The following is a 20,809-nucleotide window of genomic DNA, read 5'->3' on the forward strand; positions in this document are numbered from 1 at the left end:
AGCAAGCATTGAGACTACAAGTAGTTCCATATTAGGTTCAGGAGGTAAGTTTATTTGAAATATTAGCAAATAAATTTGGCTAAAAGGTTCATAATATTAATTAATAAATCTTTTACTTTCTCTTTAAATTTGACTGGCTAACTTTCTTGTCGTAGATAATAATGGCAACAATTCTCCAACAAGTAAAAGAAAATGTGTTAAGAAAGAGTTTAATAATACAGAACTAAGTGCCGTTGAAAATTATAAGGTATGTTTGATTAAATATTCATAATATAAATTTTTAAATATTTAAAATAATTAAAAAATAATTATAATGTTAAAAAAAAATATATATATACATAGAAAAAACTGGAAGAACATAAAGACTTTTTGCATGAATCAATGACAAGTAAGTAATAATATACTTTACCAATTACTTTTTCCATAAATCTGGGAAATATATTAAATTCCCAGTTAAATAAAAAATAAAGATAATTAACTATAAAATCTTAATTTAGAATTTCTCAATTCTTTATATGACGAATTAGAAAATTCAAGAGTGAATTTAGAAGCATCATGTGTAAGATCTTTACAAAGATATGGAGATTCAATCAAAAAATTGGAATCATTAAAAAATCAGAATATGGAAAGCTCTCTCAAATTACAAAAAATGCAAAACATGATTCAGAAGTTCTCTGATAAAATTACTCAAGTTTAATTATATATAAAGAAAATGATATAAAAATTAAATAATACTAGCTTTGATAATTTCAGAAATTTCCATCCTTTCATGATTACTAATCATATTTGAAAGAATATTAGAATTGTTTGAGTTACCAGAAAATAATGGTAAGAGTCTTGAAACAATATATTTGTTATTCAAGTGGAATATTAGAAATTTAACTGGCCAAACCCACCAAAGTACTCTAGATTTAACTTGAGTTACATCTTCAAAATCGTAAATGTCAACAAGATCATTCTGTCTGAACCTATTATAATACAAAATAGAGAACTTATAAAGTTCTAATATAATTGTTTCCAAAATTGAATCAAATTGCTGAAGAGATACTCTGAAATTCATTCCGCTTCTAATACTTTGATTATTTTGATTGATAATGAGATCATAGGGCATAGAATTCTCACATAATCGTAATAGATCAGCTATATCAACCTCGAATAATATCGGAGATTCAAAGAAAAATGCTTGTTTAGTTCTGTATTCACATAATGATGGAATTTTAATAATGATATGGTTTATAATTCTTGGTTGATTTTTTGAGTTTTCCATCAACCATTTAATTTCTGTAATAGATGAAAAGCCTGTCAAATTGTAAAATTCTGTAATAAATTCTAGTAAAGTTTCATCATTATGAACCATACTTTGGATATGGAAGATTCCCATAATCAAGCTTTTGAATATATCAATTCCTTCTTGAGAAATATCAACATTTTCATTTAAATGTGAGACTTCAATATTATTACCAACAGAAGTAGCAAAGATATCAAAAATTTGTTTGACTAGTGGATTAATATTAACGTTTTGCTCTAATGCTGAGAGAATATAGTAATTAATAAACTCTGCAATCTGTAACAATATCTCTATCTGTGTATCTACATTAAAGATATCGTTTCTAATACTTTTAATAAATTCCTTATTCTTATCATCATTCATGTCTCTCTCAATACAAGTTTGAGATTGCAATAATAATGATCTTCTTTGAATTAATGTGGGATCTTGTTGCATTTTCAAAACCTGCAAGTGTATATCAGACAATAAATCAAAAATATTTTCAAGCCTTTTCCCACCTTGGATGAAACTTGAGCTAGAAACTCTTCTTTTGTAATTCTCAAGGCTTTTTTTCATAAAATCTTGCATTTTAACGATTTCATCATTATTTACTTCTTTAAGTATAGTTGAAGAGCTCAAATCCTTCCCCCTTGAAACCGACTTTAATACATCTGATTGAGTTCTTAAAATCATTGAATTCACTCCAGGAGTAATTTTCCACAAAGCTCTAGACTTTGAGTAGTAATATTGACCAGCAGAAAGGTATTGCTTAGCATTATAAAGCAGATAACCCTGATCTTTCTTAAGATTATTTTCATTGTTGTAATTGTTAGAAATCAGTGCTAAACTATTATTTACACTTGGTTGATCATTTTCTAATTTATTAGTAAAATTATTGCTATATCTTTGCTTTGTCAACAAACCAGCTGTAGTATTGTCAAAACTACCAGAAGTTTTAGTATTATTTATTAACCCTGGACTCTTTTGTTCTTTATTTTTATTACCTTTAATACTATATCTGTGGGTATCATTCAAATGAAAGTGCTCCAACCAATTCTTTAAATAAATTGAGTGCTCACTAAATTGAAATACTGATATACATAAATTCTTTATTAGCCAATTTTCCAATCTATCCCCGCCTTTTCTGCTAACTATTTCTTCATGTACCGTTTTTTGCATGCAAGAATCAATATATGACACGTAAGAAAATAAATAATAGTGGAGCCATTCTTTGCATGTGGACAAAAATGATTTTTGGCTTTGTTTATTGAATTTTAAATTGTAATTGGACTCTTGTTGTTTAAGTCCGCAAAGAATGAATTCAATGATAGATGATTTTTTTTTAAGAATATTTTCTCTGTGATTTTTAAACGCAGAGAGTCTATCTTCAAGAAGTTGCTTTTCAGAAGCTGTGTTTGTATTTTTCAAATGATTGAATGAAACATCTAGTTCTCTAAGATAGTCAAAAGATGGGTCATCGACAAGATCAACTTTTGAAAGGAACATTTCAATTTCCACGATATATTCACTATAAATTATATCCAAGGTATGTTGAAGATTTTGGTAAATCCATAGAGAACAATGGAATTCATAAGTATAAATGGATCTGACAGCATGGGTTATTGAAGAAGTTTTGCAGAATTCAAGTAAAGTTTTGCACCCGCTTTGTTCGAAATTTACTATTATATCTTGAAAACTCATCAGCCTGTTGTTATATTGAGGCTCGCATTGATTGATTTCAAAAAGTAGAATAGAAAGGAAGTATTTAATGAAAGAGTTTGACTTTGAAATATGACTAGAAAATTCCGAAATTGAAGATGGAATGTGTATTTCAACTTTTTCTCCATTTGAAAGCCAAGGAGGTAGGAGTCCTGTATGATGAATGTATTCAGATTGGGAGTTAATTAGAGTAATAATGGATGGAATCTCCTTCTTGTAATATAAAAGGCTCAAAACAATATTCAATGGTACCTCATAAATATTTTCAAATAAAATGGACATTATCTGTGGATGTGATGAATTCCCATGTTGTTCATTACCTTTGACTTTAGGTCTAGATACGCGAGTTAGGTTCCTACGAGCCAAAAAGTTCTCATTGTGAGATGCTTTATTTCTTTTGTTAATGATTACATCCTTATTTAAGGAAGATATGCTGTGCTCAATTGCAACCTGTTGAGATGTGATTAAAGAATATTTCGAATTTGATGGGATTGCAGACATATATTGGGATGCCGAAAGAATGTTATATCTGAATAATAGACGAAGAATAAATTGGAGTCCTTTATTATTTGATAATTCAAATAGTGTAAATTTCGTCAGTGATTTCTTCAAAATATCCATATAAGTAAAACATAAAATTGCTTCGTTTGTTATCCTGGCATTATATTTCAGTCCAAGTGGATAAGTCTTACAGAAAAGATTCATCATTTCCAAAATTTCGATGGTTTTTGAAACAAAGTTCTTAACTTCAATAAATAACTGAAGCTCAGAAATATTCAATAAAGAGTATGAATTAGAATTGGAATTAGAATTTGACTTTGAATTAAAATTTGTGTTTGTTGAGTAATGATTTGCAAGATATACTTCATCTTCATTATTATTACGGTTAACCTCCACATTATAATTTGGGAACCACCAAGGTAACAATAAATCTAAGAGGTTATTAATTGGTATTAAATTATTCTTCAGATGTGTAATATGTTCTTCTTTTAAAGATGAAAATATTGTCACTGAAATCGAATCATTCATGGCAAAATCATTCGTATTATTTTCTGGAATAAGCCCATTGTCTTTGTTACTCATTTTTTTGCCATTATAAATTACTTCTGAAGATCCTGAAGTATGAACTTGATTATGGGTTAACCAATCTGAAGCTTCAGATTTAAAGAATTCATTAATGCAAGAATTAATCTCCAATACCACATTCTTGTTTTTACAGCTAGAGGATTTCTGAATATTAGAGTCTTTCAATAAAAAAAAGCTGTTTTGATAAGAATGGCAGAAGTTGTCTGAACTATCAATCTGAGATTTAATAAATTCTGAAACAAATTTAAGACCATTATCATTTAATGAAAAATCTTTTGATTCAAACTCATCGTAATCATTGCTCTGATTAAGTTGATTCTTCAATAAATCATCTTCATCAATGTATTTTGAAAAGTCTGAAGAATTTTTACTAATTAACTCAAAGCTAGTTTGTTGGAATAAAGGAATATCCCAAATACTCCTAATAATTCTTCCAATTAGAAGAATTAGCCCTTTGCATCTAGGAGTAATAGCTAATTTGTGATTACAAGAATTAATACTCAAAAAGCAGTTCGAGTTTGACCTAGATTGTATATTTATATCTGTTAAAAGAGTAAGCCAAATCTTAATTAAAGTAATTGAAGGAAAGTCATTTTGAGCAAAATTCTTATCAAACATTTCAAAATCTTTATTTCTAATATGGATTTCAAAAGGATTATCATTCTTGATATCGTTTGAGTAAAATCTTTGTATAAGTTCAGAATCGAGGATTTCTTTGGTATTCATTCCAATAATACCTTGCCAAATTAAGGCAAAAAATTGTTCAAAAGTAATAGTTTGAGCAAAAGTACCTAAAAGTTTCATAACAAAAGTAATTGATCTATTATTTTGTAAACTATCATCCTTAGATCTTCCTCCAAAAGATCTTAAACCATTCATTGGACTGAAACATTCATGATCATCAAAAACATTCATCATAAAAGAGTAATTATGTGGCTCCAAAGTCATCTTTGTAATAATATCCAAGAGCCTTTTTTTTTCCAAAATAAATATTCCCTTGGTTGAAATGATTGTCCAGTATCTACATTCAGTTATTTGATCTAAAATCAAGTCATTTAGTCCATTTGGAGGACATTGGGGAATGTTTATACCAAAAACAGAACATGATGTTGATGAATTCAAATATTTTTGAATTAAGCAATGTGGTTTGGCTTCTTCATTTGTTTCATTAGTATAAACAGACTTGGAACTTAATCTATTAAAGAAATATCTCCAAAGATGGAAAAATTTTGACCCAGAAGTTCTACATCCAAATCCTGATAAATTGTTATTAGAAAGTAGTTGATCGTGATTTGAAGCTGAAATATTTGGTCGAATTAAGAGGATTTCTTTCAAATTATTATTTCCATAAGAAAATGGATTTGGAGTATTCCAAAGATTCTCGAATAATCTCTGGTATTTATTTGGTACATTTCTTTCTTGTATACTTAAAATAAGTCCCAAATTTGGATCAGAAAAAGAGTAATTCCATTCATTAAAGTAAGGAGGTGTATTTTGTACACTGGAAGATCCCAAATTTCTATTGGATAAATTCTTTGCAATAATTGTTTGATCAATACAAGAAGCTGATATACTTGAAGTAATTAATGATAATATTGCCTCATTATCATCACATAAATTCTCAGAAATTTCACCAAAATTCATTTCAGATCTTTGTGAAAAGATGGATTCTGGTAAATCTAAACCGTCTCCCATGTTTACAGTGGTTAAAATAGAAACTCCATTCGAATAAAGACTTGAATTAATCAATTTTTCTTCAGAATCTTCTGAGATTATCGAAGTTTTTTTAAACTCTTTAACTCTCATATTTATTGGAATTGAATAATTCAAATTATGTAGGAATTGATTATTAAATTGTGAATTAGAAACAAAGCAAGGTTTATTTCCACACTCAAAAACAGATTCTAAATATATACGATCTCCATGATCAGTAACTAAAATGGCATAAATAAAGTCACTTTCTTGTGGATTTGTGGGATGAATTGAATGAATATTAATATATGAAATAAAATTGGAGTTCTTCTTTTGTTGAATAACTGATGATTGTTTCTTATTATAATTTGCATTAATTAATTTACTTAATTCACTTTTTAAAGTATTAATATTCAATCTAAATATTAAATTAATTGGTGTAAAAGAATTCGAGCTTAAAGTATTTGAACTTAAGTATTTTGTTAAAAAAGCACTTAAAGAATTTGAAGAATTTTCTTTTTCAATATAAGTTAAATCATCTGAGATTTTTTTGATCAGAAAATTTCCTATTGGTATTAAAAATACATCAATATCTGAGTTCAAATAAAGCACATAAAGTAAACCTCTAAATTCATCAATAAACATGGATTTAATACAACTCTGTGATTGACCAAAGAAATAATTTCGAATAAATCTTGGTAAATATGAAATAAAATTATTACCAGAAATCTTTATTAATCTAGCAAATGAATGGGTTTGATTATCATTATGAATAAATCCAGATATTTTCTGAACTTTTCTTTTTATCCAAGAATTTTCTTGTTCCATTGTATATTCATAAACACTACCAGTATTACCACATCCGAGAAAAAATCTTCCTGAAGCTTGATGAGAAATAATCTTAGTAAAAGAAATATCTTTAAATCCAGAAAGAGAATGGTAACTATCTTTTATACGATTAATAATATAATTTCCATTTGTATTTTTTATAATATTTAAAAGTATAATATAGTAATTCGTACAAACTAAAATTTTTATTAAAGAAGAGCTTTCATCCTCTATAGATCCAACACTGGTAATTATTGCTTTTTTATTGGTATTTTCTTGAAAGAATTCTTCAGTTTGAACAGAATATATGGGATCATCTTTTGACCAATTCCAAAAAATTATCTCATTTTCATAATATATATAAAATATACTATGATTATTTAAAGTTTTTGATTTCAAAGCTAAATTTTCTGAAGAGAGTTTATAAATTAAATTTCTTCTATCATTGGAATCTTTTAAATTCAATTTCATACTTTTTAAATTATTTAAAATGGCTTGTTTAATTTTTTTGGGAAAATATCCATTTAAAGCTTTAACTTCAAATGTTTCTGGTCGATATTCATAATCTGTTGAATAAATACCTTTAAGAAAATGGCTTAATTCAGAAAATTCTTCATCTTGTTTAATACAAGAATTTAAAGAAATTCCAATAATATTAGATTTTGAAATGGTATCTAATGAATTATTTTCTTTATTCATTAAGTTTAAAGAKTTCTCCATATTCTTTCCTCCTTTATTTATTTGGTTTCCAGTGTCAAATTGGAAAAAATCTTCATTTCTGGTACGAATATTATTAAACATCAGAAATTAAATCAATTAATAACAATAATAGTTATTTGAAAAGTTGTTTTTCTTCTTTATTCTTATAAAGAATGTAAAATAATTATGGTTATTAATTAATAATTACTTAATTTCCCACCCTTTTTACTAATAATATTCGGTAATTATTTCATATCCAATATAATATATTATCAAAATAATAATAATAATAATAATGGCGATACTTTTCTTTTTAATTTGTTGGGAAAAAAAAAGGATAAATCTTGAATAAAAAAGAATTAACAAGTTTTTTTTTTTATCAATACAATTTAATTAATATTTACATATACATTTGGCAACTTTTTAATCAATGGATTTCTTAATATTTTTTTTAAAGAAAAAAAGAATATTATTATGGSAACTTTTTTTTTCTCAAATTATTTATATTGATTTAATTAAATATATAAGCATAAATGACGTGGGGTTGCGCGCGCAAATTATATTTTGAATTATAATATATATATACCGGTATCGTTATTACGTGGTACCAAGTAAATATAAAATATATTATTTAATTTAAAAAAAAAAAAAAAAAAATATGTATATAATAGTAATAGGTAAAAAGTACATGAATAAGATAGATTGAAGAATAAATAAGTAAATAAATGAGTGGAAATAATAAGATCTATAAGTGTGTGTAAAAAAAAAAAAAGAAAAAGAAAACAATTCAAGAATATAATGGAAATACAGGTAAATTAACAAATAACATGAAATAAAATTTACATGTGAATTAAAGGATAATTAAATAGATATAATGAATATATGTATGAGTAGTTGTGAATAATTGATAATGAAACAAATTACTCCAATACAGAAACAATGGGTTTTTGTCTTTCTGGAAGTGGTTTTGATGAATCTTTGGTATGATCTCTAAGATTCTGTTCTCTTTTTTTCTTGGCATTAATCTGCACAAGTTTTCTTTCTTGAATTGATTTAATCATCTTTGGCACGTGATGATGTCTGGAAATCTTTTTAATTTCAGGTAAATGCTGGTATCTATCAATAAGCTGATTTCTATAAGCTAATGTTTGTCTTTCTCTATAAGATCTGGGTCCAAGTGGTTGACTGGCTTCATTTTTTCCATAAACGAACACAAAAATCAGATGAGCCACTCACAATAAATYTACCATCAGCAGTWAATTTAGTASCCCATACATTATGCATTCTTTTTGSATGATAAATATCTYTARAAGCACCTTGGTCAATATTAAAATATTCTKATAGTATTATYTYTTACTACCAGCAACAAAAACTGTTTCCCCATTGGTATTATTAWTCAACATCTAAAAACAGCATGAACCAAAACCTTTTAWATWTAAAATCTARCCAATGGTTAAGCCTTTTCTTCATAATCAAAATGTTATATAACATTGTAAATMATCATTAAGCAATATTGTGAAATATTAATKGGTTGGTCTGGAGGCGTYCCAACAAATATGCCATTTGGATTTTATTTTGATWAAAMAACWYTWYKTMAKSCTGTTGATGATCTTATATCAAATAGTCCAACAGAATTATCAGAAGAAACTGTTGCAACAATATGAGGCTCACTTGGATTAATTTTTGCAGAATAAACAGTTTCATTTCCCCATTCAAATTCTTGTAATGGCGTACTTCTATGACGATCCCATACATGCAAACCACCAACTCCACTACTTATTAATACACCACTATTCCAATGGTGATCTAAACTATATAATTGATTATTTGCAAGAAATGTAGTTTCAGGAATAATTGCTTTTGAAAAGCTAGAAATATTATCATATCCATTAAATACATCCTCAACATTTCCTCCATCTTCTAATTCCATTAAATTCATTTCATTTACAGATTCTCTTTTAGATATTTTCCACATTTGTAATTTCTTATCGTCACCACATGAAAATAAATGCTTATCATTATTTGTAACACATAATCCACGTACTGCTCCTTCATGTGCTCTAATCATATATTCACATCTTCTGCTACCTGCTAAATTCCAATATCTAATAGTTCCATCAAATCCACCACTATATATATCAGAAAGATGATGATGAGCTCTTGCTAAACATTGAACAGTATCTGAATGACCCTCAAATACAGAAACCAAAGGCTTTGAAAACATTTTCCTTAATTTTACGCTCATTAATGCTCTGCTATATTCTCTAGCTTTCTCAAAAGGGTGGATATTTGGATCAGGATTATGATAAATCCTTTGTACGGAACCTTTCGATCTATCTTGATATTTATTTACATCTCTTTGTAATACTTTAACTTTCATATTTTCTATCTATCACTATTTAATAGTTGCCTTTTTATATTATAATATTAGTAAGTTTAATTTTCATTTAGTTTACAATCAAGTAACTATAAACTTAAAAATCTTGTAATTATCTAGAAGTAATTGTAATTCAATATATCTTTTTATATTATAACTCCTTTTAAACTTCTTTTGATGTACAAGGCCTACTTGATATTTTTTTCTTTTTCTTCTAAATCTTTAATTTTTTTTTTCCTCCAATGTTCCTTTTGACTTTTTACAAATTTAAAAAATAATTTGTTGGCGCCGGCGCCATCTGTCATGCGGACACGTAATAAATTTTTTTTAAAAATTACTAAATACATGCAATACTAAAAAATAAATAAATAACAATCGTAATGAATCATCATAAATTGACAATATTAGATATATAAATTAATAATTTAAGTTTCATATAAATAAATTAAATTGGATTTCTGTTGGTGAATATTATCGTAGAAATGAGTTGAAATATAATTGATGTAGTTATTAATATTAATTAATATCATCAGTAATATCATTCTCATTACTATTAGAGTTTTGGCTAATTGATCTCTTTGCTATATTGTTATTCATTGAAATACTCTTTGATTCATTATAAATTGACTTTGAGCTGCCATCCTTATGGAAAGATCTGATACTTTCAATTCCACGGTTATTTTCACTCGAATCTATGGTTTTGTTTCCATTATCTAAACTTCCCGAACTTGGAGCATGTTGATGATCTACATGATCCATATTAATATTTGATTTGGATGAATCTTCCAGGTTATTCCCGGTTGAAAAGTCCATAAGACTTCCAGCTCGTGTATTTTGTCTATATGTCTTTTTATTCATTGATTTGATCATTTTAGTCAATTTCTGAATCTTTTCAGACATTATTTCATTCTCCCCCTCTAGAATACGATACTTTTCTTGCATTTCTCTAAAATTGTTTTTAATTCTTTCATATTCTGATTCAGGTACATTTTTTTCTGGTGGACTAAGTAAATCAACTTGAATCTTTGGAATATACTGAGTATTTGCCATAATTGAAGATTTTAATGAAGAATATTCAATTAATCCGCCATCATCCCCTCTTGATGAACTATTTAAACTTCCACTTACACTACTAATATTACCAGATCCTTCAATATTTGTTGAGTTCTCAATAATTTCTTCAATCTTTCCTGCCATTTTACTTTTTGAATTACCAAATACTGAAGGTAATACTGATAATGGTGGTTGTTTAAAGTTTCCACCATCCCAAATTGGACTTTTTGCCAGATTTTTATTCATTTGATTACGAACTCTTAAAGGTTCAAAACCTAAATTTGCATTGCCAATATCCTCATATAGAAATTCAGATCTTGTCACAACAGAAAATTCTTCTTCTCTAAAAATATATTGAAGCTTATGAAGAAGTTCCTGTATAATTGCATAATGTGTTGGAAGTGGGTGGCCTAGAGTATAAGCCTTCATTTGTTCTCCAAGAACTATACTTCTATGTTTTAAATAAGATGCTCTTGCTACAGCTTCATCTACTTTCCATTGATTTTGAAGTTGTTGTATCCAAAATAATAAATTCTCAGCTTGATTATCTGGCATTCTCCAAGCTTCTTGTTGATATTGAAGCTTTGCTTGAACTAATTCCATTTGTCTAATTAATAGTTGAAAAACGTCCTGTTGTGAAAGTAATTCCTTAATTGTATTTAATTGTTTTGTTGACTTTTCTTGTTCTTCCCTATAATGGTCTAGAATTGACTTAATTTCATTCTTATACTTTCTATTTTCAATCAGTAATTCTTGACTTGAGGTCTTCAAATACTGAAGTCTTGTAATCAACTTGGTTAATCCTGCATCGCCACTTTTATATGATGAAATATTATCTTGTAAATCTGTTAATTCATCCATTATCTCAAATTTCTCCATTAGTATTTGTTGATTAGATTTTTGTAATTGTGAAATCTTTTCATGTAACTGATTCTTTTCCTCAATAAGAAGCTCTTTTTCACTTCTAACATTACTTAAGTCTTCTCTAACTTGAGTTAATTCTGCTGCTTTTTGTTCCACTGCTTCACTTGTTGCTTTTTCAGTGACAGTTAATGTACTTTGAAGCTTTTTAACTTGATTTTGAAGACTTTCATTCTTAAATTTTAAACTTTTATTTTCATTTTCCATTTGCTTAAATTGATGTTTTAATTTATCTAATTGTTGCGATAATTGGTTTATATCTCTTCCTCTATAATATCCTCCAGCAACACTTGCAAACTCTCCTTTCATACTATGAGATACTCTAAAATTTTCTTCATCAAATTCTTGGTCAGAATTATCTACAACATATCTCATTTGTCCATATTGTATTGATTGGTTCATTGCAATACACCATCTAGCTGAAACATTTGGTGAGCTTGCTGCAAATATTAAAGGATTTGATTCTATCCCAAGAGAACTGTTATAATGTAAAAGAATAATTAAATGTACATCTTTTCCAATATTCTGACGTAGAATTGCCTCTTCTTCTCTTGTAATATATTCTCTCTGAAGTGCTGTAATTGAATCTATAGTGCTAATTACTGTATCGCATAATACATATACAACTTCTAATGTGGATCCATCTTTCTTACTTGTACCAAACATCATTCCACCCTTTAAGTTAAAATAATATTGTTCCCAATTATCTTCTTCTAAACTAATATCACGTCCATATTGATTTCCTTTCAAGTTTAGTACATAGAGCCATCCACAACATTCAGGATTTATAGAAGCAGATCTTGACAATGAGAGAAGAGATGAATCTTGGATTCGAATTTCTACTTTGTTTATTAGTTCAAATCCACTCTCTTTTGATTGGTTGTAATCATGTTTCTTAGTCATTTTTCTCTATTCTTTGAAAAATTAAGATTGATATGGAAGTATATTATATATATATATATATATATGTATATTATATATATATATATATATAATATATTTAATAATTATATAATAGAAACAATAATTAAATGATTTGCAATAGCAATAATAATATTTATTGAAGCTTCTTTGATTCTTTGCTTAAATATAATATTGTGAGCTCTTCTGATTGTATTGAAATCGAATCATAATACTTATTAATTTAGGATCTAAAAATATCTGGATAAATTAAATTATATTGCGTAAAGAAACTTTTGATTTTATAAATTTTAAGTAGAGATTCAAGTAGTAATATTTAAGGCTTGAGTTAATTTTAATTTCAGTCACTGAACTAATTTTTATTAAGAATATTTTGAATTTTAATTTTTGATTACATGAATTAATATTTTGACTGCCTCAACTTTTCCCGCCTTTTAAATTAATATTTAAAATAATATTTTTGTTCTAATATAAAATGGCCACTAAGTATTGTCTAAGTCTAAAAGGACATTAAAATAATTAAAAATGTGAAGAAAAAAAAATCTAAGAGAATTTGAGAGTAAAGGAATAAAATATAAGCTAAATAAGTATGATAAATCTAAGTTGCAAGAACTAAAATGAGTAAATTTGTTAGATATTGAATATAGAAAATAATAAATATTATTTAAAAAAAAAAAAAAATGTGTGCATTTTGTGTGCGCACAAAATAACTTAATAATCAATAATATTCATTTAGTAAAAAAACTTAACTTGAAAATATGGAACGATATTTTTAAACTAAATTAGAACTTCTCCTCTTTTTGGTATAATAATTTTAATAACACTATAAACAAAAAATAAAAGTTAAATCTTCCTCTTTTTTTTTTTTTTTTGTTAGAGAATTAATTTAAATGTATATAAATTAATATAAATCAAACTAATAATGGTAATTAATGAAAAAGGAAAAAAAGAAAACAATAATGAAATATCACCTAAACATAAATTATCAGATCTTTGTTTATTGGATTTATCAAGGGAAACATCATCTCTTCAATTACCAAATGCATTTAGTAAATTAATGTCAATTAGTAAACAGTTACAAAATGAATTAAAGCTAACAAGAAAAGAAAGAGATGATGCCTACAACTCTTTAATTCTACAGAGGGATTACTATGAACAGTCAGTGGGGTGTCCAATGAATAATGATAATGGTAGAAATGAAATAGTAAGTTAAAAATTTTTATATTTACCTATTTATAATTGAATCAATGAATTTGAACTAAAATATTTGAATTTGAATTAATTTTAGTTAGAAAAGTTGCTTAATGATACAGCTAATATTGAATATAGGGCAGAATTGAATAATTTAAAGAGAGAATATGAAAGAAAGGTAAGTAATTCAATAAGGAGACAGAAAATATTGCAATAATGATTAAACCTTATGTTTTTGAATAATAATATTGATAATTTTTCTGTCATTATTCCTTGTTTATTTATTATTTTTTTTATATATAACTTTGATAACTATTGATTAATAAATAAATAATTAATCATTACTTTAGATTTTTGAAATGGAAAAGGAATTTGAAGAAGAAAGTAAGACATTAAAAACACAAATTTTGAAGGATGTAGAGATTTACTTGGCTAAATATAGAGATTTAGCAATGTTAGCAACAGAAGAAGCAAAAAGACAGCAAAAAAAGGCAGAATTAATAAAGTTAAAAACAAGAGAATTAACAGAAATAACATGTAAATCTTTTGAAGAAAAGCTACGTAGTAAAATGCAAGAAGATTTGAAGAAATACGAGGAGGCTACTCAATCAGCATATTCAAAAATGATTTTGAAGGAAAAATCTATGAATATTAAATGGAATGAAAGGGAAAAGTTTATTGAAAGAGAAAAGAAGGATTTCGAAAAATCGATATTAAAGCAAGCAGAAAAAAGAATTGAAGAATTTAGAAGAGGGTTAATGACAACTCAAGCACAATTAAATAAAGAAAGAGAAATATTCGAAGATATGATGGGAAATTTGAGGGAAAGGGTAAGTTATAAATTAATTATGAATATTAAAATATTTTTTTTTTTCATTTTAAAATTATACCAATTTATTAGATTTCCTCTGAATGTGCTGAATTTGAAAAAGAAATGTATCATAGGTTTGCTGTTACATTCAGTTTGGATGAAAATGAAGTCTCAAGAAGAATGCAAAATTATAATGATGCATTAGAAAAGAAAGGTATTAATTAATTAAGATATTTATTATAGAAATTTATAGTTTAATTATTTATATATTCAACAAAAAATTGTAAAAATTTTTTCTAATCATTTTCTTTTGTCAATTCTATTCAATATTACGTCATTATTACGTCATTGTAACGCCAGAGATATTATTTAATTAAAAAAAAAATTCGTGTGAATTGCATGTAAATTTGTTTATTACAATAAATAACCTTATAATAAATAGGTGAGGGGCCAAAAAGTTACCGCCAAAACATTGTCTTATTAATGGTCAAATTAATAATTACCAGAAATTAAAAGCAAATCAAATCTAATCAGATTTATAAAAAATTGTAAAGTTTGATTCTAAAATTTTTTTTGTTTGAAGTAAAATTTAAAGATTAAAAAAATAACAATTGAACTATTTTATTTTTTTATCTCCAAACAAACATATTCATAAAATTAAACAGAATTTTTCCCAGAATATTACACAAAAAATATTTAATCTATTATTAATATCATAATCAATTAAGCTTTTTGAATTTAAATTAAATTAAAAAAAAATGGGGTTTCCAGTATTTTCAGGAATAACATTAATGATACTATTAATGGGACCATATTATTTAATGTATAATATCTCAAGTGTTTTTGAAACAACAGGAACAAATCCATTGTTATTTACTTCAATATCTTACTCTGTATCGGGTTGTTTTTTGAAATCATTACTTTTAGCTTCAATCCCTATTCCATCTCAAAGCACTATGGAATATTTGAGTATTATTACTAAAGTTATTTATTTATTTTTCATTAGGTTAATTTTACAAAGCAAAAATGCAAAAAATCACGAAGTACATGTAAGAATAAATGTTGGTATACTAGGATGGTGTATTGCACATACTGCTCTAACTTATTTTATTCCTCTTGCTACTGATACGTCATTAAGTTCAGATTTCTCATTGGATTATGTTAGATTAATATTATCTTCATATTCAGCATCACTTTCTACATATACATGTTTCNTATTGTATGTACATGTTAACGAAGCCTAATGCTTTATGACCTATAATGTGCAACAATAACTGCAATAAGTAGCTGCTGCTGGATTCAGCCCTTTACATTGGGACTATAAAGCATGGAAGGCATAAATAATATCGCTCCTTTTATTAATCATCCAATATCTAGCTTTATTGGCATACTATATCAACTTGAACTTTAATCGAAAGAGAGAAACAATTTCTAACAATAAAAAAGAATAATTCTAGTTATATAACAATTATTTCTATTTTACTTTATTTTATTTTATTTTTCTCCCATTATTTTTCTTCTTTGTATATTATTTATATTATTTATAACACGTAATATATTGTTTTGTTAAACTATTTTGATAATTTACACAAATCAACCTTGAAACTTTGCATATTTCAAAATTTTCTAGTTGTTCATCGACCAAAATTTAATCACTAAATTATGAAATTCTTATTATTTATTCGAATTCCCCTCATTTTGTTTTCAATTAGTAGAAAACTTAAAGATAATACTAAATTAATATGAACATGTAATTTATTCCCAAAAATTAAAATATAAATTATTATTATTATTATTACCTCTCCTCATGCATGCAATTCACACGTAATAATTGACTCTAAACTCTTTAGAACTAATATCATCACTAGGAAGAGGATCAATAATATGATTTCTTGAAAATCCAACAAAGAACCAAATTATATTTGAAGTTAAAAATAATAAAAAGAATATTCCAATACTACATGGAATAGAAACAGCAGGATCTGCAAAGTTAATAGCTGAGTAAATAAAGCCAAGATCATCTTGAGATTGTGGATTTGGAAGCTTAAGAATAAAGTAAACAATTGTAAAAATCAGGTATATTAAGCAATAAAGGAATGAATAGAATGCTTGAGAGATAAAAAATGGTATTGTAGTAAAATAAGTATCTAGTGAAAGTAAAATTGCTGTTAAACCATGTTTATTAAAAGTTAAGAAAGAGAAACCATCAACTCCAACAGGTGATATTATACTCATTGACCAATAAACAATGGAAACAATGAAAGATGCTGGTAATGCAATTGCATGAAATACCCACATAAGTCTAATTAATAATGGTAAATTAATATTTGTTGTAGTATTATCCATTCTTTGGTTAATTTCATCAGCAAAATGTGGTCTGTCTGTTTCTTTGCAATATTTTATAATAAACATATGAGATTTTAAATGATTGTAATATCTTACAAAAATATTTCTTGTCTTTCTGGGTATAATATATTCATTATTTCTTTCAGTATTATTTTTTATTGCATTCTTATTTAAATTTTCAGGCGATTCAAAAGCTGTCGAAATTGAAACAATACTTGCATGACCATAAGAAGCTTCTTTATTTTTATTACTATTATTATTTTCAAGATTTAAATCAACCATTTGAATTTCGTTTAATTGTGCATTTTTTGGACTACTTGAGTATCCATTAGTTGTATGATCTGATACAACAACTTGTTCATTATGTTTTGAAGGGTTAATATGTTCAAATTTTCGATCTAAAATATTTAATATGGAACCACGTGGTCTAGAATTGACATTTTGATGACCAATAATATCATCATCAAGTTTTAAATGAATTCTTCCACCAATTGATGGACTATTAGTCATTTTCAAAGACTTTATATACTTTTTTCTACCAAAAGAGTTATTTGCATATGAATATATAGTTGAAGTTGTTGCAAAAAAATAGTAAATAATTGTTATAGCATAAGTCCAATTTGTAACATATACACCCCAGTACATAGCATATCCTAACTTATAATAATTAGATACATCCAATCCAAGCATAATAAGTAGATATAGAAAAACAGATAGTCTAAGGTAAATCAAAAACCATTGTGGAATAATCCAAGAACAGTTAAAGTGATTAGTTTGTTCAAATTCATCAAAAGTGAATGTGATTCTATTAATAGCTCTACTTAATTTATACTCCCATATAAATCTATGTAAAATTAATTTCCATCCTCTTTTAATATTTTCTGAAACATTCACCATTTTTTTTTTTGTTTTCAATTCAAATTATATATTACGACACTTCCTTGCTGAATACAATATCTTATTTAATATTTACTATAAGTTATATTTTATCTTACTTTTCACACAGTATCAATTAAGATCTTCTTAAACTTTAATTCTGTATTAGTAATAATTGATTTAGTATTATTTCAAATTAGTTTTCTTTTTAAACTGTTTTTACAGTTTAATAATAAAAGAGATCTTAATTAATGAATTGTGGAATTCTAATTACGATAATGTATCTACAACGGAACTCTGAAATGAGATATTTCCTGGTACTTTTTATTTTTAATTACATACAGTATTGTCGAGGGTGATCAATGTACACTTAAATATTTTTACCTTTAAAATTCAAAGTAATACAAACCTAATTTTTTTTAATTAGATCTGAGGACACTCAAAAACTTGTTCATTCCATCAAAAAGAAATGTAATAGTAATCAAATAGTATATTTAAATACTCATTTGATTACTTCTAATCGGTTCTCTTTTCTATTATTATATTAATCTAATTAATACTTCACACTTTCAATTATTTACCACCTCGATATTTACCGCCAATTCCCCCCTTAATTTTTACACCCTTGAAATTAATATTGAATTTAATCACATTGGCGCCAAATTTTCCAAATTGTTATTGTGGACAATTATTAACAGATAAAATAGAAAATAATTGTGGGGAAATGGGTAAATGATAGTATAAATAATAAAACTATTACAGCTAAAAACTTGTTACAATTTATTTGCTTGATTTTTTTTTGTCATCTTTCTTTATGAATAGTTAATGCAAATATCTTTTTGAAATATTCATAAGTTCTATTATTATTATTTTTTTTTTTAAGAATATGGAATTAAAACTAATGGGTGCAGTTGCATGCACTAAATTTATTTCAATAATTTCTCAATTAGATTTTATTTGTAAATTATTGGATAGTTTTATGAATAGTTTAGTTATTCATTAATTTAATGATTAATTAAATAGTATAAAAGCTTTTAATTATTGAATAATTTTGTTGTTTTATATGAGAAAAAAAATTGCTGTATTTGATCTTTAGTGGCGTATAATGTCTTTGTGAAAATGTTAATAAGTGATTATTTGAAAATAATTGAAAAAATAAACTTAGAAAAATTTTAATAAAAAGTTGAGTAATTGATATTTTCTTCTAGTATGAATGTATGTTATAAGCTCATTTAAGTAAAATATATTAGGGTAAAAAGTGAGTATTGGTCAATTTTAATATTTTCCTTTTTAAGATTAAATAAAATATATTAATAAGAAGGAAAAAAAAATTTAAATCAAAAGAAAGATGTCGGTAACATCAAGGACCAATACTTTATTTACTTTACCATTACCAGGAGCTTCACAATATACAAGAACTGGCAGTCTTAATACAGTGGTTGATAATTCAGAATTAGAAAATAATAATTTGGATATAATTAAAGAACATAATGCAAAAAGAGTATTTAATGTTGTAAGACCAAATAAAAAAATTGAACAACCAGAAATCAAAAAAATTGAACCAGAAAGTAAAAAAGAAATATTATGTCAAAAAAAAAACAAAAATGTGAATTACCATGAATTGGAAGTTCAATTAATGATGAAGGATAGAATGATAGAAGAGTTATTAGAAGAGAATGGAAAATTAATTGAAAGTATGAATAAGATAGAACAAGATAAGATAGATGAAACAAATAGAATACAACAAGGAACAGAAATGATATTACAACAAGTAGTAGAAGATAATGAATGGTATAAAGCACAATTTTTGGAGATGAAGAATGAATTAGAAAAGGCAATATCTCAAACAAGAAACAAAGGAAGAGAAATAGCAACATTAGAGAAACGATGTAAAAATTTAATAGAAGAAAAAGAAACAATACAAAATTTCTTGGATGAATTGACTGTACAATATGATGAGAGAATTTATCAATTACAGAAACACAATCAAAATATATGTAATATAAGTCAGTTAATGAAGAAATATCTTGGATATGGTAAAAAAGTGAGAAGACATAAGGGAAAACAACAAGATGGTTCAAATTGTTCAATAAGTGAAATAATAAAGAAAATTAAAGAAATATTAAATGTTGAACATAATTTTTCAGAAATTAAGTATTTAGTAGACCAGATAGAATTAAATGCGTTAAACTTTGAAACAGAAATTGAAGAATTAATTAATAAATTTAACTTTAAAAATTATAATAATCAACATTTGGATGAAAATATTAATGATCAAGTTGATTTTAATGATCATAATCAGCCAGTAATAGATAAACAAGATGATTTAATGTTAAATAATGATTATCAGAAAATAAATAATGAATTAGAAAGTGCAAAAAATGAAATTGAACAATTAAAATTTGAAATTACAAGAAAAGCTGAAATAATTGAAGAATTGAAGAAAGTGAATAAAAATGATAAATTAGAAATTCTAGATAATATTGATAATACAAAGGAAAATTCAAAAATTAAATCATTGGAAGAAAAGATTAGTATTCTAGAGAAAGAAAAGCATGAATTAATTAAAAAAATTGCAAACATGAATCGAAGTAATATAAATAAACATAATATTAATAATGAATATATTAATAGAAAATTATTAGTAATTACAGAAGAAGAATTTTCTTCAAATATGAATATAAATGGAAATAAAGAAATTGATAATCACGATGAAGAAAAGATTTCAATAGATCAAAGTTTAAATATAAAAAATTCTATCAAAGATTTTGATAAAGATGAAAAGAATGAATTAAATAATAATGAGCTAGTACAAACAGTTTCAGTTTCTGATATTATTGATAAATATATAAAATATCCAATAGATTATAATAATGGAAAAAAACAGATTATACAAAAAAACTCTATTCAAAGAAATAGATATTATAAATAATTTAGATAGGATTTAATTTGTTATTAATTTTGTATCTATACTTGTGGGGATATTCTTTCTCTCTTTTCATGCGCATTAATTAAATTATTT

The 20,809-nt window shown here is 25.7% G+C and overlaps 7 protein-coding genes across 7 annotated transcripts; 3 read left to right on the forward strand and 4 right to left on the reverse strand.

Annotated features, from left to right (window-relative positions):
- Window positions 1-724: 724 nt before the first annotated feature.
- cgd8_4520 (large protein with possible domain of nucleoporin, Non-repetitive/WGA-negative nucleoporin) lies at window positions 725-7,393 on the reverse strand (the record flags this gene model as incomplete). The annotated part of the gene is made up of 1 exon (XM_627338.1): window positions 725-7,393. One exon carries the CDS (start codon window positions 7,391-7,393, stop codon window positions 725-727), a length of 6,669 nt encoding a protein of 2,222 aa, XP_627338.1.
- Window positions 7,394-8,861: 1,468 nt separating this feature from the next.
- On the reverse strand, window positions 8,862-9,671 carry cgd8_4530 (ribosomal processing protein, putative; the record flags this gene model as incomplete). Its single annotated transcript, XM_001388408.1, has 1 exon — window positions 8,862-9,671. One exon carries the CDS (start codon window positions 9,669-9,671, stop codon window positions 8,862-8,864), a length of 810 nt encoding a protein of 269 aa, XP_001388445.1.
- A 513-nt stretch (window positions 9,672-10,184) lies between these two features.
- cgd8_4540 (predicted coiled coil protein) lies at window positions 10,185-12,545 on the reverse strand (the record flags this gene model as incomplete). Its single annotated transcript, XM_627339.1, has 1 exon — window positions 10,185-12,545. The coding sequence occupies one exon, from the start codon at window positions 12,543-12,545 to the stop codon at window positions 10,185-10,187; it is 2,361 nt and encodes a 786-aa protein (XP_627339.1).
- A 1,568-nt stretch (window positions 12,546-14,113) lies between these two features.
- On the forward strand, window positions 14,114-14,770 carry cgd8_4550 (hypothetical apicomplexan conserved protein with possible transmembrane region near the C-terminus; the record flags this gene model as incomplete). The annotated part of the gene is made up of 1 exon (XM_627340.1): window positions 14,114-14,770. The coding sequence occupies one exon, from the start codon at window positions 14,114-14,116 to the stop codon at window positions 14,768-14,770; it is 657 nt and encodes a 218-aa protein (XP_627340.1).
- A 553-nt stretch (window positions 14,771-15,323) lies between these two features.
- cgd8_4560 (hypothetical protein) lies at window positions 15,324-15,809 on the forward strand (the record flags this gene model as incomplete). Its single annotated transcript, XM_627341.1, has 1 exon — window positions 15,324-15,809. The coding sequence occupies one exon, from the start codon at window positions 15,324-15,326 to the stop codon at window positions 15,807-15,809; it is 486 nt and encodes a 161-aa protein (XP_627341.1).
- A 574-nt stretch (window positions 15,810-16,383) lies between these two features.
- On the reverse strand, window positions 16,384-17,808 carry cgd8_4570 (hypothetical protein with 6 transmembrane domains; the record flags this gene model as incomplete). Its single annotated transcript, XM_627342.1, has 1 exon — window positions 16,384-17,808. One exon carries the CDS (start codon window positions 17,806-17,808, stop codon window positions 16,384-16,386), a length of 1,425 nt encoding a protein of 474 aa, XP_627342.1.
- Window positions 17,809-19,135: 1,327 nt separating this feature from the next.
- On the forward strand, window positions 19,136-20,719 carry cgd8_4580 (predicted coiled coil protein; the record flags this gene model as incomplete). The annotated part of the gene is made up of 1 exon (XM_627343.1): window positions 19,136-20,719. The coding sequence occupies one exon, from the start codon at window positions 19,136-19,138 to the stop codon at window positions 20,717-20,719; it is 1,584 nt and encodes a 527-aa protein (XP_627343.1).
- Between the last annotated feature and the right edge of the window lie 90 nt (window positions 20,720-20,809).

Source organism: Cryptosporidium parvum, chromosome 8, assembly GCF_000165345.1.
Source record: "Cryptosporidium parvum Iowa II chromosome 8, whole genome shotgun sequence".
Taxonomy (NCBI): Eukaryota; Apicomplexa; class Conoidasida; order Eucoccidiorida; family Cryptosporidiidae; genus Cryptosporidium; species Cryptosporidium parvum.